Source organism: Camelus dromedarius, chromosome 11 (genome assembly GCF_036321535.1).
Source record: "Camelus dromedarius isolate mCamDro1 chromosome 11, mCamDro1.pat, whole genome shotgun sequence".
Taxonomy (NCBI): Eukaryota; Metazoa; Chordata; class Mammalia; order Artiodactyla; family Camelidae; genus Camelus; species Camelus dromedarius.
The window spans coordinates 1,575,025-1,595,289 of NC_087446.1; the positions used below are offsets into that span (position 1 = coordinate 1,575,025).

At 60.7% G+C, this 20,265-nt stretch overlaps 1 protein-coding gene across 2 annotated transcripts in view; it reads right to left on the reverse strand.

Annotated features, from left to right (window-relative positions):
* Window positions 1-20,265, reverse strand: part of TAFA5 (TAFA chemokine like family member 5) — a 167,766-nt gene that overhangs the window by 90,827 nt on the left and 56,674 nt on the right. Inside the window, exon 1 of one of the 2 annotated variants that reach the window (XM_064491354.1) lies at window positions 4,589-4,851. The exons of the other annotated variant lie outside the window; for it this stretch is intronic. Coding sequence (XP_064347424.1) covers window positions 4,589-4,679 — 91 coding nt within the window. The 5' untranslated portion in view covers window positions 4,680-4,851. Of the gene's footprint in view, window positions 1-4,588; window positions 4,852-20,265 lie in introns of those variants that run through there. 2 annotated transcript variants of the gene reach the window in all.

The following is a 20,265-nucleotide window of genomic DNA, read 5'->3' on the forward strand; positions in this document are numbered from 1 at the left end:
CGGGGATGTGGCCACCCCACCACCCCCTCGACTGCTGGCGCCCCGCACAGGGCTGCGTCCCCAGAGACGGGCAGAGGCCCTGATGTCAGACCTCTAAGCGAGCTACCCACGTGGTCCCCAGCTTGGCTCTCCGAAGCCCCTCTTGGGATGGAAGAGCTTCCAGTGATGCAGGTGGGGGTCCGGCTAAGTGGTGGCGCTCCTGAGTGTGCACACGTGTGCCCGGGCCCTCGGGAGGGTGCCACTGGCCCCGTCACGGAAGGAGAGTCAGCTCCATCACCGGTCCCTTTCCGCTTTAACTTTCACACCGTCAGATGCCCGGCGACAAGGTTCCCATCACGGTTAGCCTGGGTTTCGTTTAGATCCTGTCACACTGACACGATGGCAAATGATGATGAAGCCGTTGAGATACTTTTAAGCCCCTTCACTCCACCCCTCCCAGCGGCCAGTCCCCCTCCCCTGGCCTCTTGGATAAAGTCTGCTGGGGGGTGGGGGCAGCCTGGTTGGGCCCCTCCACACACAGCGCAGAGACTCGGGGACAAATGGGCAGCCAGGCCCAGGCTGGGAGACCTGCAGCCGGCACTGAAGGCCAGGTCTGGGTGGGTGGCTGCAAGTGTTCAGAACACAGGGCTTCTGGAATCTTCTCTTCACTTGAACGCACACCCCAAGCCCGGTCCCTGACACCCCTCTGACCGCAGCATCTGAGAACAGAACTGGGTGCAGCCAGACCCCCACAACAGCGCTCATCCTCAGAAGCTTGACACGGGGTCAACAGCCCCTCCAGCTGGCCAAGAGCTGCCCGCACGCGCCTGCGCCCTTGTGCCCCAGGACATGCGCAGGGGGTGTAGCCGGGATGATTATTTGATGCCACAAATACTTCTGATGGACTCCTAGGTACCAGGAACTGCTCTGTCAATCCTAAGACCTCTGTCCAATTTTAAAATAAACTCACGGACGTAACAGACCTAGTAACACCGTGCATTAGCCGCCCATCTCGTAACAACCACAGCAGTGAACGATCGGCGCCCAGAGCCGCGATAATTCACACATCAGGCCAAGTGTGGTCCCTCCCAGCCCCAGGGCTCAGAGTCCTACTTCACTTCCAGAACGAGGAGCTAAATAAATAAATGAAAGTTGAATTCGTTTACTCAATCAACAGTCGGCCCTCAGAGCAGCCGGCTAATTCAGGAAGCAGCGGCGATTCAGAGAGGAACCAAGGCCGGGTCCCCTGCACGGGCGGCCAGTCACAGACGCTCATCTCCCCAAACAAGCTCTCGGTGGGAGCGTGCGAGGGCTGTTAACAACGTCTTCACCCCCTTGCAGGCTCCCTGAGACCACAAGGATGGAGAGGGAGACACAGACCTCAAATTCACACCCCCAGGAAAAAGCCCAGGTTCTCCCTGTGATCCAGAAAGGAGAGCCGGCCCGGAGTTTCCTGGGATGCCCCTGCCTCCTTCCGGTCCCAGCTCCGAAACCATGCCAAGGTGGGCCGGCCCGCCTGGCCGTGAGCGCGCCGCACCTCCCCGCTTCTCCGTAGTGCAGTCACCGTTCTTGTGACACCAAGGCGTCCGTTTGTGGAGTGACCTAAAGGCTGGGAGAAAGGCATCTTCGAGTCTTTGGTAGAGGGAGGTGGGAAAGATCTTTGTAATTCTGGCCGTTTCCTTAAGGCCATGTTCCGAGACCAGGCATAATTAGGTAGATCAAAGAGGACCTTCGCCCTGCCCTCTCCCAGCGCACCACCCCACCAGTGCTTTGTCCCCCTGATCAAGAGGGTGTGTCTGAAATCAGGTTCCCCAGACCCCCACCCCACCTCTGCCCGTAATTCACAAATGCAGGGCACGTGCAGGCTGAATTCAGAAGCAAAGGACAACTCTCACCTCCCAGAGGAGAGTCAGGGTGTCCAGAGGGCCAGCAGGAGAAGGAGCTGCCCAGGTCCCTGAGCCCCCAGACCCCACGCCGTGGCTGTGACCAGGGGCCTTCTCCTGGCCCTCCGGCTGCCTGGGCCAGGCCCGTTGCGGCGGGCAGGACCCATCTCACAAAGCCCGGCCCAGCCAAGGCTGCAATTAGGGACCACAATACGCCTCTCTCTCGGTTCACAGCCCTATTCATCTTCGCAAACACTGGAAGGCAGACTGGCCAGAGGGGGACGGATTAGCCACGGGGTGACCCGTATCTCTGCACAAAAGACAAAGTGTAGAAAAACGGCTCCCTGTGTCCCCCATTCTTCACCTCTGAAAAAACCAGATTCATGGAAATGGCTATTTAAGCAGCTCTTTCCCACTCATCTGCAGACAACAAGTCACAATTGTCCATCCGCCCGCCTCGCTCCCCTCCCTCCCGCTGGCCAGCGCGCCGCTGGAAGGAAGTGGCCGGCAGCCTGCAGCCTCCGGCCGGGGACAGGCAGGGCATCCCCGGCACCCAGTCAGCCCGCCACCCTCCCAGCGCCTGCCCTGGGCTCCCGACCCCAAAGCGCTGGAAGGGACGGCTCAGGGAGGATGGGGACGCTGCCCCAGTTCTGACCTTCCAGAGAGACGGAGCACAGGGTGTTCCGTCCCCGTGGAGCAAGTAAACGTCTCCGGGTGGACAGGCGGGACTTCACAGAATCCCAGAGCGCCGTGCAGGCAGCCGCTCAAACTTCCCCCGAGTGCCTGAAAGACGCTGTCCCTCCGGAGCGCGTGCCTGCTCCTCACCCCGTCCCACCTTCCTGTTCTGGCCCCGGCTCCCAGGACGCCGACGAGCCTGCCCAGCCCAGGATGAACACTGGGCTCTGAGCAGGGCTCTCGGGTAACCATCCGCAGAAAAGACTACACTCTCTGAGCAAGATACTTCCCCGAAAAACCCACCTGCGCCACACTCAGATTCTTAAAATCCGAAAGGTAGAAACTCTTTTGACCAAAGCACGTCGCGTCCTTAAGATGCGGGGCCCGGAGAGGATGGCGGTGCCCTGTGAAGGCAGCAGGACCAGTCAGCTCCCACCGGGTGAGCGGAAGGGAACGTTTCAGCCATAGGCTTCAGAGTTTTATTCTCTTACTGAAGCACAGCCTTAAAATCACGGAAGACTCCCTTCATCCCAGAAAATCCTCACACAGCCAGGCCCCTTCCATCTTAGAAGCAATGGAACTTTAACAGGAGTCCCTTAAGATGAATCTCCCAGGAAGGAAAGATCAGTGGGAAGGGTGGGAACGCTGGCCAAAGGAGGCCCAGCTGTGCAGGAGGGAACCCCCGGCTAACTGGTGGGTCCTGAGACCCTCTGGCGGAAGACAGCTGAGATCAGCCCTCGGGGGGCTTTCCAGCTCCAGGGGACCCCGACCCCTCGGAGAACCACCCACTCCTGAAGCAAGTCAGCAAGCAGGTTGTGGAGGGCCAGCTTCCGGCTCAGCAGGAGCGCCTCAGGCTCTCAAGGGGCCATCCAGGCCCGCAGCAGCCCCCTGGGACTGACCTGTCTCCCTTCAGGGCCTGGACCCAAAATCCAGGGAGGGAAATGGACACCAGGCCAGCGAAGCAGGTGACGGCTGGGGCTGGCCTCCCACACCTACCTACCTGCTTCCCTGGGACGCCAGAGGCAGCTCATTAATTAGGCAGGGAAGCAGCTGAACGTTGCAAACCCTTCCTTTGTAAGAGCCTGAAGCTAATGAGGATCTGCCCGCATCACCTGCCCCGCCAGCTCCCTGCTCAGCTTGCTCCCTGCTGGCCAGGGGGAGCATGAGGCAGCGCTGGGGGCAAGGGCACAGCCGGCCGCGGGCAGCGGGTGACACTCTGGGCAGCGGGTGCCCAGCTCAGCCGTTCCACAAGGGCCAGCCAGGCTGAGCCCAGGACGTACCAGGGCAGGCCTCCAGGAGAGCCCTGCCTTGGAGTGGGGAACTTTCCAGGAGTGCCTGGGGGACTGGTGCCCACTGACCACACCAGCCCATGTGCCCCCGCCCCAGGCCCTTGGTGCCGGGCTACGGGTCCCACAGATTCCTCCAGCTGCGAGGGTCCGACCATCAACTCGCGCAACTCAAGCAAGTCCTAGAACCGGATCCCAGAGCCCCGCACTCAGGCAAGCGCTGGGAAGACAAGGGGCTGAACTTGGTGCAGCGCCAGGTGCTCTGGCTGTCAAGTCCCTGCTCCCAGAGCCCGCGGTCCCAGACTCGCCCGGAAGGCGGCGTGGGGAATGGGGTGCGGGCCCACAGGCCTGGCCCTGGGCTCCCGCCGCCCGGGCCCCAGGCCTCGCCGGCCAGCGTGGAGCGCGGGTGCCATCTACCGAAGGCCCGCGGAGAGCGGGCGGGAACCGCCGCCAACGAGCCGTGCGGGGCAGGGGACGGCACAGCAGCCTGGGCGCGGGCTGGGGCCGGCGGAACGAGAGGCACTCTGGCCGCCGCGCCAAACCCCGCCGCACCCCCGCCGCGCGCCGCCTGTGACCCCCGATGTGAGCGGGGCAGCGGGCTCCGCGCCGGGGCCGGACGCCAGGGAGGGTCCGAGCCGGGCGCGCGGGCCCCGCAGTGGCGCTGGGCGAGCCGGGCCGAGCGCGGCGACGGTGGCGGCGGAACGTGCTGGAAGCAGGGAGCGCGGGGAACGACGCGGGGGACCGGTCCGCGCCGGGGACAATTACCTTCTTTCAGGAACTGCGCGTGGATCACCAGGACGAGGAAGCAGCAGAGCGCGGCCCCGGCAAGTGCCCAGAGAGCCTTCAGGAGCTGCATCGCGGAGTGCCCACTCGGCCGACGCCCCCCAAGTCGAGCAGCGAAAGTCCAGGCGCCGCATCAGCGCCCCGCCGGGTGCAGCCGCCGCGGCCGCTCGCTCGCGCCCTCCATCCGCGCCAACGCCGCGCTCCGCCGCGACTGGAGGCGCCGCTCCGGGAGCCGGGCTGTGTCTTTTTGGGCAGGGGGAGGGGAGCGGGCGGGGGCGCGGGGAGGGGGCGGGCAGGGCGGGGAGGTTAGCACCGAGGCGCGGGCCGCGGCGGCCGCCGCTCCGGCCGCTCGGCCACCATCGCGGGCTGCGGGGCGCCGGGGGCCCGGGCGCAGGGGGGCGGCCGCCGCGGCCCCATGAATCAGCCCCGCCGCCGCCCCCGGAGCCGCGCCGCCGGCAGGGCCCGGACGGCGGGCCGCGGATTGCGCAACGGCCCGGTCCCTGGCCGCCTGTCGCCTCCCGCCGCTGTCCGGCGTCGCCTTCCTCTCCGCCGCCGCCGCGCTCGCTCCGGCCCGGGGCTCAGGGGGCCGCGCCGCCGCCGCCGCGGAGAACCAGGAGCGGGGCTGGGGCTGCGCGCCGGGCGCGGGGCCGCCGCACCATCGCCACCTCCGGGGCCCCCGCAGCCCGGCCCGGCCCGCGGGGAGCGAACTTGCGCGGCCCGGTCGTCCCCGGACGGTCCGGCCTCCGCGGCCCGGGTGCCCGCGCCTCCGCCGCTGTGGTCGGTCGAGTCCGGGCCGGCTTTCCCGCGGGCTGCCTCACGGCTGGCGCTGCCGGGGCCGGGTCCAGGGCCGGGGCCGAGGCCGAGGCCGGGGCCGGGGCCGGCGGCGGCGGCGGCGGCGGCGGCGGTGGTGGGGGCCGCGCCGACAGGTGGGGCCGGCGACAATGCGCGCCTCGCCCGCGGGACGCCGCTGCTCCGGCCCGTGGCGCGCGCCCGCTGCCCGCTCGGCTCGGCCCCTTCTGGGGAGGCGGCGGGAGGGGCAGCGCGGCGCTCGGACTCCGGCCCGCGCCCGCCGCCGTCTGCGCTCCGCCCGGCCCGCCGAGCCGCCGATGCGCACTGGGCCGCGGAGGGGACCCGGGGGACCCCCGCCGGCCTGCAGCGCCCCCGCCTGGCGCGCCGGCGGGTCAGGCGAGGCCGGTCCAGCCGAAAACCGCGGGTCGGGCTCCACCTAGGTGCGCAGGGGCCTCACTGCAGAGGCGGCCGCGGCGGGGGCCGGAGCCCGGCTCGCGTGGCCTCCCGTGCGCCCAACACCCCCGGCACCCCACGCCCCCGAAGGGGAGGGGATCCGGCCCACTGCCCAGGACTGACCCACAGCGGGTTCTGAAAAACCGCACCTCATCCTGGAAACACTCCGCATCCAGGCCCTTATCGGTACCATGGTCCAGGCCGGCCGCCTGCACCGGAGCGCGCGGGCGCGGTCGACGCGCAGGGACTGCTCCAGATGCAGCAGCGGGCACCTTCCTGTCCCGGCCTCCTCCTGCCTCTGGGAAAGGCTAGGGTTTGTTTCCAGCCGATTTTCCTCACCATCTCTAGCCCTAAGCTGGGGCATCTGTGTCCTGTTCAGAGTTGCCCCAGAGGACAGTATCTAAGCCTCAAGGCATTTTTCCCCTGAATTGAATTTCAAATTCAATTTAAATGCTCAGCAAAGAGCTTTGGCTGGGGTTGAGGGAGGGGGCCTCTACTCAAACCTGCGCCCTCCGACTGTGTGGGTGGGTGGAGGACAAGGGAGGTGCCCCATCCCCGGAGGCTCTGGGGAGTGTTAGGCCTGGGCAGCCCCGCTCAGGGGTTCAAAAGAAAACTGCCTCCTTCCTGCACAGACATTTATGGAGGGGCCCGTAGAGGTCAGACAGGTCAAGTTCACCACATACACCTGAGGAAACTGAGGCCCTCAGAGGCTTTGACACTGACACCATGGCAATTAGGACCAGAAGCAAGCGCGCCACTGCCCACCGGGCCGGCGGGTGCTGTGCCAGTCCCGGTCAGAGGGGAGGCCGCCTGAGAAGCAGCCCCCCACTCCGGCTGCATCACTCCCAGGCCCCTCCCTGGGCAGTGTCCACGAGACACGAACGCCGGGGTCCCAGCCCGCCCCTGAAGAAGTGGCCACAGCCTCACGTGCTGCCCGCGGGGACTCTCTCTCCTCTCGGGCAGCCCCTCTGAACCTCATTTCCTGTAACAGCCTCCACCTCCCCTCGCCCTTCACCCTCCAGGCACTCTCCACTGAAGCCCCACCTACAGCAGCCTCTGGGAGCCGCCCTCCGTGGCCTGCAGGGCCTGACCTCCGCCAAGGTCATTGGCCTTCAGGCCTTACTGGGAGCAGAGCTCTCTACCGAAAAGGCTCAAGGGTCACCAGGTGCTGACTACACACACACACCCCGGCCCCCAAAGGGACCTCAGGCAGGAAACAAGGGGGGTGCCCCAATCAGGTGCGTAGTCCTTGAAATTTTGAAAACTGAAAGTATTCTAAATTCACCAGAGGAACTTTTATAAACTAACCATTTGGAGGATCCTTCTGCAAAGAGAATTAAGAAAAGAAAGTGTATAAAGAGAAACACGGTGTAAATTTATTTTCAACAAATGCAACAAGAGGGCCTGTGCTGCACTGTGGGGACCAGAGCCTCCCCCTCCCGGCTCCCCTCCCGGATCCAGGACCTTCTACAAGTAAACGCCTATGGCATTGATTGTGGCCTGAGAAGAGGCACCAGGTGACAACTGAGGGACCCTGGGGCAGGTGGCCCTAAGAGTCGGTTAACAGTGCATGCCACAGAGGCCCACGGTGCCACTGGGAAGTGAGTTAAAGATGGTAGCTTGAGTACCACATGCACCTCGGGAAGGGACAGCCAGGGTCTGATTGGAGATTCTGTAAAAAACAATAAAACTGTAACAGTGTCGGGGACCAAGAGCAAGGACAGCCTGCAGGCCATGAAGGGCGGGCGTCCTGTGGCCAGCTCGGGAGGGAGGAGAAGGAGCTGGAGCCAGAGTCATGTCCAGGTTCTCTGGAACCAGCACCTATGACCCAAAGGAGGAGGCAGCGCCTCCTGGGGGCACAGGCCAGGTCCCTACGGGTAGTTATTCCTGGAAGAGAGCAGCTGTCAGGTGAGGCTGGCTCAGGCGAGAGCCAGAAGGATGCTATCCAAAGGGAGAGGGGTTTCTGCCAGGGAGAATCCCCAGAGTGCCGGAGGGACTGGACAGGACGGGGAGATGGTGCGTTTTGTTTAATGCGTCTCTAACCGAAATTTGACCATTACCTTCAATGAGGCGAGGAGGCAGTAAGCACAAGAGTTCAGGTGTAACGGTGATTTCTGTCACTAACAGAAATTGCAGGAACCTTTACCTCCCATCACAGTGCTTGTGCACATCTTGAAATATCACCCTTACTTCACATGATGCTTGCCCCACTGCCAGATTATTTTTATGTAATGTTTTAATAAGAAGCAAACATTATTATTTTATCAAAATAGATTTCCCAACGTTTGATAGAACTGCATTTCAAAAGAATTGATTTTCTTAGTAAGCATACATTTTTATGTTGTTTGGGGAAGGGGTTCACAGGCATCACCAGGTTGCTAAAAAACCAGGCCTGACAAAGTGGGAGCAGGAGAGAGAGGCGGAGCCGAGTGGAGGTCACGGGCCACCCATAGCAAGCAGGGCCAGGTCAGAGCAAGGCCCACACCTGGGAGGGAGGGGCACGGACGTCCCCCGGATACAGACATGCAGCATCAGGCCAGCCAGGGCCCTGCTTGCTCGCTGGCTGCCCTGCCTCTTCCAGGCGCGTCCATCTGTCCACACACCCTCCTACTCCCAGAGAGCCCGTGCTCAGCTCTCCCAGGGAAGCAAGGGTCTGCAGGGCTACCCAGGACAAGGCGACTCACACCGACCAGTTCCTGTCCTCACCTCTACCTTTATCACCTTACAGGGAGGACCCGGCGGGCAAGGCCATGGGGGATTTGCAGCAAAGGAAGGAAGACCCAGGATGTGTGTGCTCTGACATTCACCTCCTAAGGGGCAGGAATCAGAAATGACTCAGGGAAAAGCAAAATAATATTTCCAAGTAGTACAGTCCTCGAAGAGATTTGAGAGGAGCAGCACCTGCGAAAGAAAATAAGGGACCATGAAAAAAAGGGAGGCAAGAGAGCAAGCAGGAGGTCTTAGGGGTCAGCAGGACCAGCCCACTCGAGGCTCGGGGGACGGACAGCGTCGTGAAGTGGGCACGGCTGACACCAGGGTGCGGTTTTCAGTGAAGGATGCTTCCCAGAACGGACAGCAACTGGAGAGAGAAATGAGAGCACGGGTAAACGCTGGAACCCACGGAGTGCGACACAGTGCCGAGCTCCAGTCTGCGCAAAGTCCTAAAGGAGAAGGAAAAAGGCAACACAGAGGGGAAAACTCAGACGACACACACGCTCAGACGGCAGCCCCCAGACTCAACATAGGTCTAACAGGCAGACCGAGACCCAAGAAATGCAAGGAACCCTGAGAAGCCAACAGAATACAAAGAGCAAATAAGGTATGTTCCGTGGCATCTGAAACAGGCAGGGTCTCCAGCAGCAGCACGGCCTCCGGGAGACACGGGAGCAGGTCGTCCCGTTCTGGAGGAGCAGCTAGAACTTCACACCCAGCTAAACTATCGGCTCGGGTTCCCACTTAAAGGCTCACAGGAGTGCAGCTTCCTGCTCACGTGGCCTGGACAAAAAGTTGACCTAGAGTGACATGCCAGCAGAGAAAGGAATCAAGGAATCGGGTGTGGGGACGTGGGATAAAAGGAACTCTAGCGTCTCGCATCTCTAGAAGTGAAATCTGGCGTAAAGCGTGTGCCTCAGAATTGCGCTAGGCCCTCACGCGCGGAAGAATCCCCCGCAACTGGTAAAACCTTCACGCCAGAACATTCAGTCTCTCTCTCCATCACACTGGGCGCAACTCTGGCACCTGGGCTGAGCAACACTTGGAGTAATATTGCAAATGCCACTGAATTTTTTTTAGTAAGTTTTAAAACCCACAAGGAGAAAAAGCTCAGAAAGTTTGTAGTAGAAAGACAAACCTAAATTCTTAAACTCTGATGATCGTTTTGTTTCTATGGCATGAGGGAAGGCCTGGTGCTGAAGGAGAGAGTAGGCCTCTGCCCTGGCCCTGCGCAGCGTGAGGGGAGGTGAGGCCCTGGCCGGGCGGACCCGAGGTGGCGAGGCAAGGAGTCAGCGTCTAGGTTGGCCCTTACAGCCACAGCGCTGGGTGAAAAGCAAGAAAATAAAAGTTACAGCAGGAAGGGCCAGACTCTTCTGCCCCTGGTGGGACAGTCAGGAAAGATGGGGGCAGGATCTTGCTTTCATTTGGAACCTTCATTTATTCTTTGAATATTTTTTAACATGTGGGTCATGTCAGCTCTGTGATTTGAGGAAACCTGGTATCATAAAAAATGATGTACATAAACTGTGTGAAGTCCACGTAACATAAAGAGTTTGCACTCGTTGAAAAGAATGGGCAAATAGTGTGTGTGTGCGTGTGCGTACGTGTGCGTGCATGTGCGTGCGTGCGCGTGCGTGCGTGTGTGCGTGCGTGTGCGTGCGTGTGCGTGTGTGTGTATATATATAAAGAGAGAGAGACACAAATAAAAATAAAGACAGCCACAGCTGTTTTTGAAAAACAAATGTGGACACACGCTCTGCCCACGGCAGGCCATAGTGGCAGACGGGCTGGGTGTGCTGGCCTCGGCTGTTGGGCAGAGGCATGGCCCCCGGAGGGAGCAGGATCAGCGTGCACCCCGGGAGGGAGGAGGACGGGGAGACGCAGCAGGCAGGGACCCCGCTGGCAGGCTTAGGGCTCAGAGGCCGCGAGTCCGGGACTCGCAGACAGAACTAGCCTGCTGGTGAGTGCACCGGACGAGGAAACTGCAGCTGCACAGAGACGTCAGGCTCCGGAAACCACAAGGGAAGAGGCTGGGGATCAGGACCCGGGGCAAGTCCTGCGCAGCCTTGGAGGCCAGAGACGCCCTGGGAAAGGCCAGGATACTGGGCTGGGATTCTGTCTCTTCCTGGGTCCGAGCGAGGGGAACAGGCCTGGGGAGCAGCCCCACCCTCACCCGGATCCAAGCAAGGGCCGTGGGACTGCCGGAAAGTGACCAGCGCGCTTCGCACGGACAGCCTGCATCTGCAGGTCACTCTGGGGGACCCAGGCCCCAGATCAACGAGAATAATTTGCCAGAAAGAGAAAGAAAAATGCCATATGATATCATTTATATGAGGAATCTAAAAAAAAAAAAAAAAAAAAAGGCCACAGATGAACTCATTGACAAAACAGAAACAGACTCACAGACACAGAGAACAAACTTACGGTTCCTGGGGGGAAGGGGTGGGAAGGGGTAAACTGGGAATTTGAAAATTGCACCTCCAGGGAGTGATGGCATGTTAGCTCTCTTAATTGCGGTGGTGGTTTCGTGGGTGTAGACAGCTATCAAAATTCATCAAATTGTACATCTGCAATATGTGTAGTTTACTGTACAGGAATCATACCACAATACAGATGTTAAAAAAAAGAATAATTAATTATCGCGAGGCACAGGCAGGACCCGACCCTGGGAACCACAGCAGGGTCTCCCTGGGAGCCCAGACACGCAGCTGGGACAGAAGGGCAGGCGTTGGCGGAGGCGGGGCCATCCTGCTCACAGAGGAAGCCTGGAGCCGGATGCGCACGCCCCGTGGTCCCCGTGTCCCTGGGAGACTCCAGCTTCACCACCGGCCGTCCATCCCAGAGGCTACCAAGCAGAAGGGCACCTGGACCAAACCGGGATGCTTAAATCACACGGCCCCCAGGACAGGCGTAGAGCGTGCAGGAGCCAGGGGCCTGGCGGGGTTGGGGAGCAGGGACGGGGCAGGCGGGAGGAAGGGCCATGCTCCGGAGTCCCAGGCTCAGCGCCGTCCCTGCCGAACCCACGTGCCTCCCTGCTGGTGGCTGGATGGCGGCAAGGAACTCGGGGATGAGACACGCGGGGCCGGCCCCCTGGGCCCGCAGCTGCTGTGCCAGGAACCGAGTGTCTCCCTTCTGGGCACGGACGCACCAGGGTGGGCGTCCCAAGGAGACGAGACCTCGGGTCACTAGGGAGCAAGCCAGGAGGCCACTTGGGCCACCAACAGTCCAGACGATACAGTGCGGGAGACGCTTGCAAGTGGTCAGACGTGGGTGATGATTCAGAGAAAGTTCCAGAAAGGTCTACAGAAGGAAGAGGTATTGCGGGCAGACGGGAGCAGCTGACTGCTGGGAGCAGGCGGGGTGGCGGAGGGTTTGGTTTCGGGGTAAGTTGGGGGCCGTCCACTGGTACCTAAGGGGGGTAGGAAGGGGCAGCAGGCGGGGTCTGGAACGGATGGGGAGACCAGGCCGGAGGGGACAGTGTGGAGCCCTGCCTGTGGAGATGGTTTTGAGGTTGAGGCCCCCACCAAAGTCTACTGAGACCGGAGGGGGCAGATGGAGAGGTGGAAGGATCTGGGTTGGGCCCGAGGGCAGTGCTGAGGCAATAAGGTGGAGTCCTCAGAGGCGCAGGCAGGGAGGGAGACCTCAGCAGGGGTGTCGCCTGGCAGGGGGTCAGAGAGGAAAGGACCCCCACCGGGCCGCCGCCCAGGCCGCTGGCCCAGCCCCTGGGAGCACACAGGTCCGCCAGGTCCATCTCCTGGCCGCAAGACTGAGCCCACCTCCCGGAGCTCCGGGTCCTACGCGGAGCCACAAGAAGTGGGAGCCTTCTGCAGGCTGGTGGAGAGCCGGGGCAGCGCCCCGCCGAGGGGGCAGGAAGTAGCCGGTGCCGGGGACGAAGCCGGGTCATGGGGCGGAGGCATCCCCCTGGGGCTGCGGAGACGCAGCGCAGGCTTGGGGTGTGGCTTCTCCCGGGGGTGGAGGGCAGGAGGCTGAGCTTAAAACACAGGCTGGAGAAGCCTGTGGGGTGGACAGGGCCGAGTGTCCTCCTGGCCCGGTTTGTCCGGGGATGGGGTCCCAGGGTCACGACTGTGGGAACCAAATGTCTCCACAGCTTCTGTAAAGAACCAGACCCGAGGCCGGGGACAGGGGATGCCAGACCCTCTGCACAGGGAGCATTCTTCTGAGGACCTGTGAGCAGAGCTGGTGCGTGAGTCTGGGCTGGGGTTCAGCCCCAAGTCACGGCCCCCTGACGGGCATCACGCCTGCACACACACACACCCCTCCCTCCCGCGGCCTCCCAGGAGGCGCAGGCCTGCCCCAGCCTCTGGAAGTCGGGGTCCCTCCACTGTCCCCACACTGTGCACATGGGCCTGCAGGCTTCCACACGCCGCTTGGCCCCTCTCCTGGCCTGTAAGTGGCTGGAGGGGGCCCTGTGGACATGCCGTGGAGACAGCACAGTTGACTGGCACCACATAACCTACTCCCAAGCATCTTCATTTTAAACAAAGTCCCTGATAAGTCCTGCAGTGCCCCCACCTTCCAGGAACCCCCCCCCCCCCCGGGTGCCTCACAGTGTGTGTGGTGGTCTGTGGCTGCAGGGCAGGGCTCAGTGGTCCCAGGGCAGCTCTGCGGCTGGACCATGAGAGCTGGGATCTCACCCCCCAGATCTGGGTGAGCCAGGCTGGCCTGCTCATCCCTCTGAGACTCAGCTTCCTCATCTCTAAAATGGGGACGACAACAACACTGCCTCCCAAAGAAGGAGGAGCTCTAGGCAGGCAGGGTGGTGCCCAACCGCGGCGCGGGGGCCAGGCCCCCCCTCCCCGGGGCTGGCCGCACAGCAGAGGGGCTTCTTGGGGATAGGGGGGTGGAATTCCGCCTCAGCTGAACTTTATGGGCAGGGTGAGGCTGCTCACCAGGAGAAAGTGGATTCTTCAAGTCAGAAGCTGTGCTGTGAACCAGCCCCTGCCAGGCGGTGATTCACATTTGAGGAGGACATCCCAGTCCCCACCCTGCCCGTATGTCTGCCCAAGGGGTGGGAACTGCTGGTCCGCTGCACCCCCGAGGATTCTGGCTGCCCTGAATCCCAGCTCTCTGGGGAGAAGCCCGGTCATAGCTTGTGCCACGTCCCTGCTGTAAGCACACCCGCGTGGCCCCCAGGGGACACTGGACACAGTCGGCTCTTCCAGACCTAAGTCACCTCGACATGTCCCCTCCAGTGACGCAGAGGAGCAAAGAGGCGACAGCCAAGACCCCCCACCACACTTTAAGTGCAAACACAGGCACGGACCCGTGGACCACAGACTGCCGAGAGGATTCTTAAAGTACTGCGTTAAAATGTTACTCCTCTTGAAGTCAGACGAAGAAAGACAAATATATGATATCGCTCTTCCGTGGAGTCCAAAAACAAAGACACAAATTCTATTTACAAACCAAAAACAGACTCACGGACGTAGAAGTCAAGCTCTGGTTACCGAATGGGAAAGGGGCGGAGGGGAGGGATGGATGAGGAGTCTGGGATCAACACACACTCACTGCTGTGTATGAAGCAGATGGACCACAAGGCTGCTGTCGCGCACAGGGAGCTGTATTCAATACCCTGTAACGACACATAATGGAAAAGAAAGAAATACTTGCATGTGTACGTAGAACTGAACTGCTTTGCTGTTCACCTGAAACCAACATGATAAATCAACTACACGTCAATAAAATTTTTTTTAAAGTTACACCTGTTGATGATGGACATTATTTGGCGCTCCCTTAGATCTTGTGTCTGAGGTGGGGTCCCGCTCACCTCACCCTCGTCCCCATCCTGGCCACTGCAGGACCCTGCCACCCACAGGCACCACTTCAACCGTCGAGCTGGGCCAGGCTCTGCTCCTAGTCGCCACGATCCTCCGGCCAGAGGTTTGCACACCCACCGAGCACGGCCACACGGCCACCGGCTGGGAGGGCCGCGGTCCCAGGCCCGGCTGTGTGGCCTCTGCCAGCTTCTTAGTCCTGCATCTCGATCTTTCCTCAGGGCTCAGACTTGGATTAGAGCTGATCAGGCAGAGGGCACACACCACAGGGCCACCTGCCCCGCCGCATCCCGCCGCCGCCCCCACCACGGCCGTGGCCTGGGCCTCCAAGGGAGCAGGGCTGCAAGCTTTGCACCCCGAGGACCTCAACCACCTGTGCCAGGTGCCCAGAAGGAGCCCAGAGGGTGTGACGCCCCGGTGAGGACTGGGTGAGCGGTGGGGCAGGGGAGACTGAGGCCCCTTGGAGGAACAGACCTGCCCCCCAGCCGGCCTCTCAGGACCCGGCACCCCTCTGCACCTGGCTGGCCAGCCCCACCGGCCAACGCAGCAGTCACTGTGCAGCTCTGACCTCCGCCCGGACCACAGCTGCCCTGCCTCCCCTGTGAAGTCCCCGAGCGCCCTCCGCACACAGTGACTCACTCTCACACTTCAGGGGAACTTGACGCACCCCGTTCGCTCAGTGTCTCCTAGTGAGCCTGCGAGGGAACCACGGTCCCCCGGAACAGGTGTGCGCACGGTGCCCTCCCCTGGGCCGCAAGGGCCAGCGGAGGGTGGGACGCGGCCAGTTCACTGCCTCCGCGTGAGAGCTGTGCCTGCCCTCTGGGAAGCAACCACAGAGATTTTGGTTTTGTTTAAAAACAGTGATTTCCTGTTGAAGTATCCTTGAGGAAATACAGTCAAATTCAAGATGTCACAGCTTTAAATCTGAAAGTCACATCCCACAGGATGCCCCAGAGTGGATGGCAGGCATGGAATGAGGGCCCCTGCCACACACACACCCCACGACTCAGAGCAGCTTCTTTGTAGCAACACCTTAGAACCATCCGAACAATGGGAACCCCTTCCTACAGGGAAGGGTGACGCCAAGCAGAGCCACTAGCTGGGATACTACGTAGCAGAGAAAAAGGAATGAACTAGACCCACTGTGTCAACAAGCTTAAGCCCCCAAACCACCAGGCGAGCAGAAGAGCGAGAAGGGCCAGCCCCCGGCACAGCCCCCAGACCAGGCTCACAGCCAGAGCCCTGCCGCGGGCCACACACCACACAGGACTCACAGGACTCTGAGCAGAGGTTCCCCACTTACTGCTGAGGAAACTGAGGCTCAGGGAGCTCAGGACCTGCCTAGAGCCACGCCAGGACAGGCTGGGCTCAGGCTGGGAAGACCTGGCAGCCCTTGCTCCCTGAAGAGGCTGTCACATGCTCAGAGCTACTTCACCTCTTCACCATCCATCATCCATCCATCCATCCATCCGTCCTTCATGCACACATCCATCCATCTACCTATCCATTTCCTTCTGTCTGGACATCCATACATCCATCCATGTATTCCTCCATCTGGACATCCATCATACACTTCTCACAGATCCACCAGCCATCTATCATCTATCTAACCACCCATCCTTCCATCAATCCACCTGTCCACCCACCCACCCATCATCTATCTATTCATCATTATTGATCCACGCATCCATCCTTCATTTTCTGTCCATCATCCATCCATCCATCCATCCACATACCCATCTGTCTATCCATCTTTCCTTCTATCTACCCAACTGTACATCCCTCCATCCACCTATTCATCTATTCACCCATCCATCCATCTACCCATTCACCCACCTATCCATCCATCCAGCCAGCCATATATCCTTCTTTCTATCCACCCATCTGTACATCCATCCATCCTTTACCTGTGCCTGGCTCTGGTCGAGACAAGAAACGTTCAGGAGGAAAGCAGACCCAAACCTGTTCTGAGCCTGCACCTGGAGGACATGGACACAGCTCCTGGATAATCCCAGCCCTATGGGGCACATGCTGTGATTGGGGCTGACAGGAGCTTCCCAAGGGCTGAGCTTCCCAAGGGCTGGGTGGGCGGCAAGACAGAGGTCCAACGTGGCAGAGAACTTTCAGGAGCTGAGACTCGAGAATAACAAGGCTTCTATGCAGACACCAAAAGGCCTCCATCTGAGGGAGGAAAATGCCAGATTCCTCCCCAAGCAGGCAGAGGAAGTCGGGTGGAGCCACGCAGAGCCAGAAATGGTAAAAGATTGGTGGCTCCAGCCTTTTGAACATTTTTTAAAATGCTGCTGGGGATTGAGTCTCATGCTCTTTTAAAGCTAGAACAGGAGGCTTCCCCACAGCTGCTGTTGTGAGAGGGAGCCTCCTCTCTTTGTCAAGTGGGATTTGGGGACATCTGTGTTCCTGCCTCTCTCCACATCTGGGTGAGCCACCACCTGGCCCCTGCAGCCGGTACCGAGGAACGCCACCCCGGCTGCACATTCTCAGGTTTAACCCCCTGTCCAGCACGTGGCCTTGATAGCGGGTCATGACACGTTCCCCAGGCCCACACCCCACCTGAGCTTGTGTGGCCCTGCAGGGGCTCTGTCCAACCTCCCACCTGCCCTGCCCCTGACCATGGGCAGTGTCCCCCAGAGAAGTTCTAGGCTGGCAGGGGGCCATGATGCCACCCCCGGCTCCAGCCTCTGCCGTCTGTCCCACCCTGGCCACTAGGAGGCAGCTGGCATTCTACGGACAAGGGCCAGACCATATGTGACCTAGAACTGTGACCCACAACCCGCCCCTACAGCCATCCCTCCAAATGTCCAGGGTGTGGTCAGTGACCACAAGCTTCCCTCGTTTTATCCCCGATTCCAACTCAGGACCAACCAAGGAGAGCCAGATATGCCCCCCACAGTTGAGGTGGGAAGCCCCATAAAAAAAGACCTGCAGGACCCCCAGCCAGGGCCAATACTCTCCTGCCAGCACCATCCGGTTCCCTGGCCCAGTGGCTTTATCTCACTTTTTGCCTCTGAAACGGCTAACTTCTAGGAAAGTGGAACTTACCCCTAAAATTCTATTGGTTCCCTGAGCTAACTCCTGATTGGTCCATTTGTAGTGCTTTATTTGCATGGAGCTCACTCCTGATTGGTCCATTTCCCTCACTCCTGATTGGTTATTTCTCTCCCTCCTGATTGGTCCATTTCTACAAAGCTTGTTCCTAATTAGTCAACTTCTGTTATACCTTATTTGCATATGATGTTGCAAAGTGTAGACTGGCAGCCTATAAAGGCCTGTGTAAACCTACAGATGGGGTCCAGAGCTTGCAGTGTTAACTTTTGTGGGCCCGTTGGCGTAATAAATCTGAGTTCTCCAGCTCTCCGAGTGCTGCTTGGTCTCTCTCCGGGATCCATGTGGCTGTCACAACTGAGCTGTCGCACACTTTTCTGCAACACAGTCACAGGGACACCCGGTTCTGGTCAGTGCTGCAGCCACCCCAGGCCCTGCCTCTCTCTGGCAGGGACTGGGAGCTCGGCTGTCACTCTCCTGTCCAGTTATCCCCCCCCCGCCCCCTACGACCAGCCTCGGGCTCCGGATAACTGTCTCTTCTTGCTCTCGTGGGGGCAGCCGTGGTCTGTCCCCACCAGGGCAGAGCCCAGCTGCCCACATCGGTGACTGGGAAGCCATCACCCCGCTGACTGCTCTTCCTTCTCTCCCAACTCCTGTCTCCTTCCTCAGAGCTATTTCCTCCAGTCACTTCCCAAACACCATGGCAGGCTTGTCCTCGTCTTGGGCTGCTTTGGGGGGCCCAGACCAAGGTGCCCTTGCTGTATGGGGCATCCTTTCTAAAGAAAACAGCTGAGGAGCAGTCTGTGCTGCCCGCCCAGCGTGGCCAGGCTCAGGAAGGACAGACCTGGGAGGGAGCCCGTGGGTCCTGGCAGGGAGCTGCCCAGGACAGGCGGGGGGAGACCAGCTGTCCCACACGGCAAGGCAGTCAGATCAACACCCAGCAGCTCTCCCTCAGGGCTCCTGACCTCCACCTCCTGGACGTGAAGATGCTGTCCATCCAGGAGCCAACGCCCTAGGGCCCTGCTCAGGGAGCTGGAGGCCTGATCAAATGCCCTGTGACCCTTGCTCCTCAGAGGGCGTGGGGACCACTCCAGTTGTGAGGGAAGAACTGGAGACCTGGGAGTGGCACCTTCCCAGGATGCCGTGACCGTCAGGGCAGCAAGAGGTCCTTGCCTGAGTGCAGGCGCAGGCTCCCTCTGGGGACCAGATGCCCCAGAAGGAGATGTGGGGAGCATTACTGCCTGCCGTCCTGCATCCAGGGACTCAGATGGCTGGGCCGGCTTCTCCAGTCCCCTACAGAGTTTGCTGCTTACCCCTCAGGCCACTGGTGAGGCCAGACAGACCATTCGAAGCTCAGGAGACTGCCCCTTTGTCCTCCCAACCTAACCACCCACTGCCATCCCCTCTGGAGAAATGTGCAAATGACCCCCAGGGTGAGGACCGGCCCCTTGTCCACAGGAGTCCTCACTTGGTCCACACAAAGGGCTGGCTGAGAGTCTGAGGAGGTGGCAGATGGCACTGTTTGCTAAATGTCAGAGAAACGGCTGAAGGTCAGGGGCCATGGTTTGGCTGCAGGGGAGTGGGAGGCCCGGTTCAGTCCAGCATCTGGCCTGGAAGTGGCACTGCCCACTGGGCGTGGAGCTGTCTCAGGTTCTGGCCTGCAGTCCATCCAGGGCCCTGGCACCACTCCCTGCACAGAGGGCCCCCATCCTCGCCTGGGTCAGGAGAGAAAGGGAGGGAAAGGCAGCAGACACCCGTGGGTGCAGCCCTACTGGATCTGGGGAGATCTGAAAATCTGCTAGTGTCTTCTCTCCCTGTAGAGAAGGGATCAGGCCCTGTGCTGTCCCCTGATAACCAGAGGCAAGCCGGACAGTCCAGGACGCTGATGTGAAGGGACCAGGAATGGGGGCTCCCTGGCCCCAGGGTCCTGCCCAGGGTCCTGGCCACCACTCCCCAGGTGAGATGCCAGCCCTGCGGGATGGGGGTGGGCTTCCCACTGAGATGTGGTCTCCCCGTGGGAGTCTCAGGCCATCTGCTGCCGGGTAACCTCCCCATAGACACCCCTCCACTTTCCAGGAAGGGCCTCAGGAGTGAGGGCTGAGGGTACCAACGGCAGCGTCAGCGGCGACGACTGCTGGTGCCTTCTCTGCACCCCTGGGCGCCCGGAGCTGTCCAGTCCGAGTCTTGGCACCAAGACATAGTTACCATCACTGATCCCTGACGAGGAGGGCAGGGCAGGGCCCCCAGAGCCTGGCAGCTGGAGCCCGCCGTGAGGTACCCCCCGGCCCCACAGCAGAGGGACGGGGATCACGTGGGTCACATGCTGCCTCGTCCAGCGTGTGCGAGGCTGGGCCTGACCCTGACCAGCAACGCCGGTAGCCCAGCCATCAGCTGCTAAATAAGGTCAGAGCCCGAGGCAAGTTTCAGAGATGGCTTATTGATTTTAAATGCGCGGGGGTGCCTTGTTTGTGCGGGTGCCGTACTGCACCTGCTGCCATCTGGAACTCTCTTGGGGGGATGCTTGGCCCCAGCGTTGCCATCCTCACCTCGGTAATAACGAAAGTCGATCATCTCAGCCCTGGTGAACCTGCAAACTATTGAGCGGAGTGAATAAGAGAGTGGGTGTGAACGTTTTATAAACTGTCAGGTTTATAAACTGACGCATGTTTTCATTGGAGGCCACACTCAGGGGCCCAGAGACCCAGAGAGGCGGCTGCATCAGCAGAACAGGGGCAACGGCCCAGGGGACAGCCACCCAGTGTGGACACGAGGCCCTCACAGCACAGTGGAGAGCATGTCCAGGACCCAAGGTGGATCCTGAAAACCATGGTCATGAATGAGAACTGA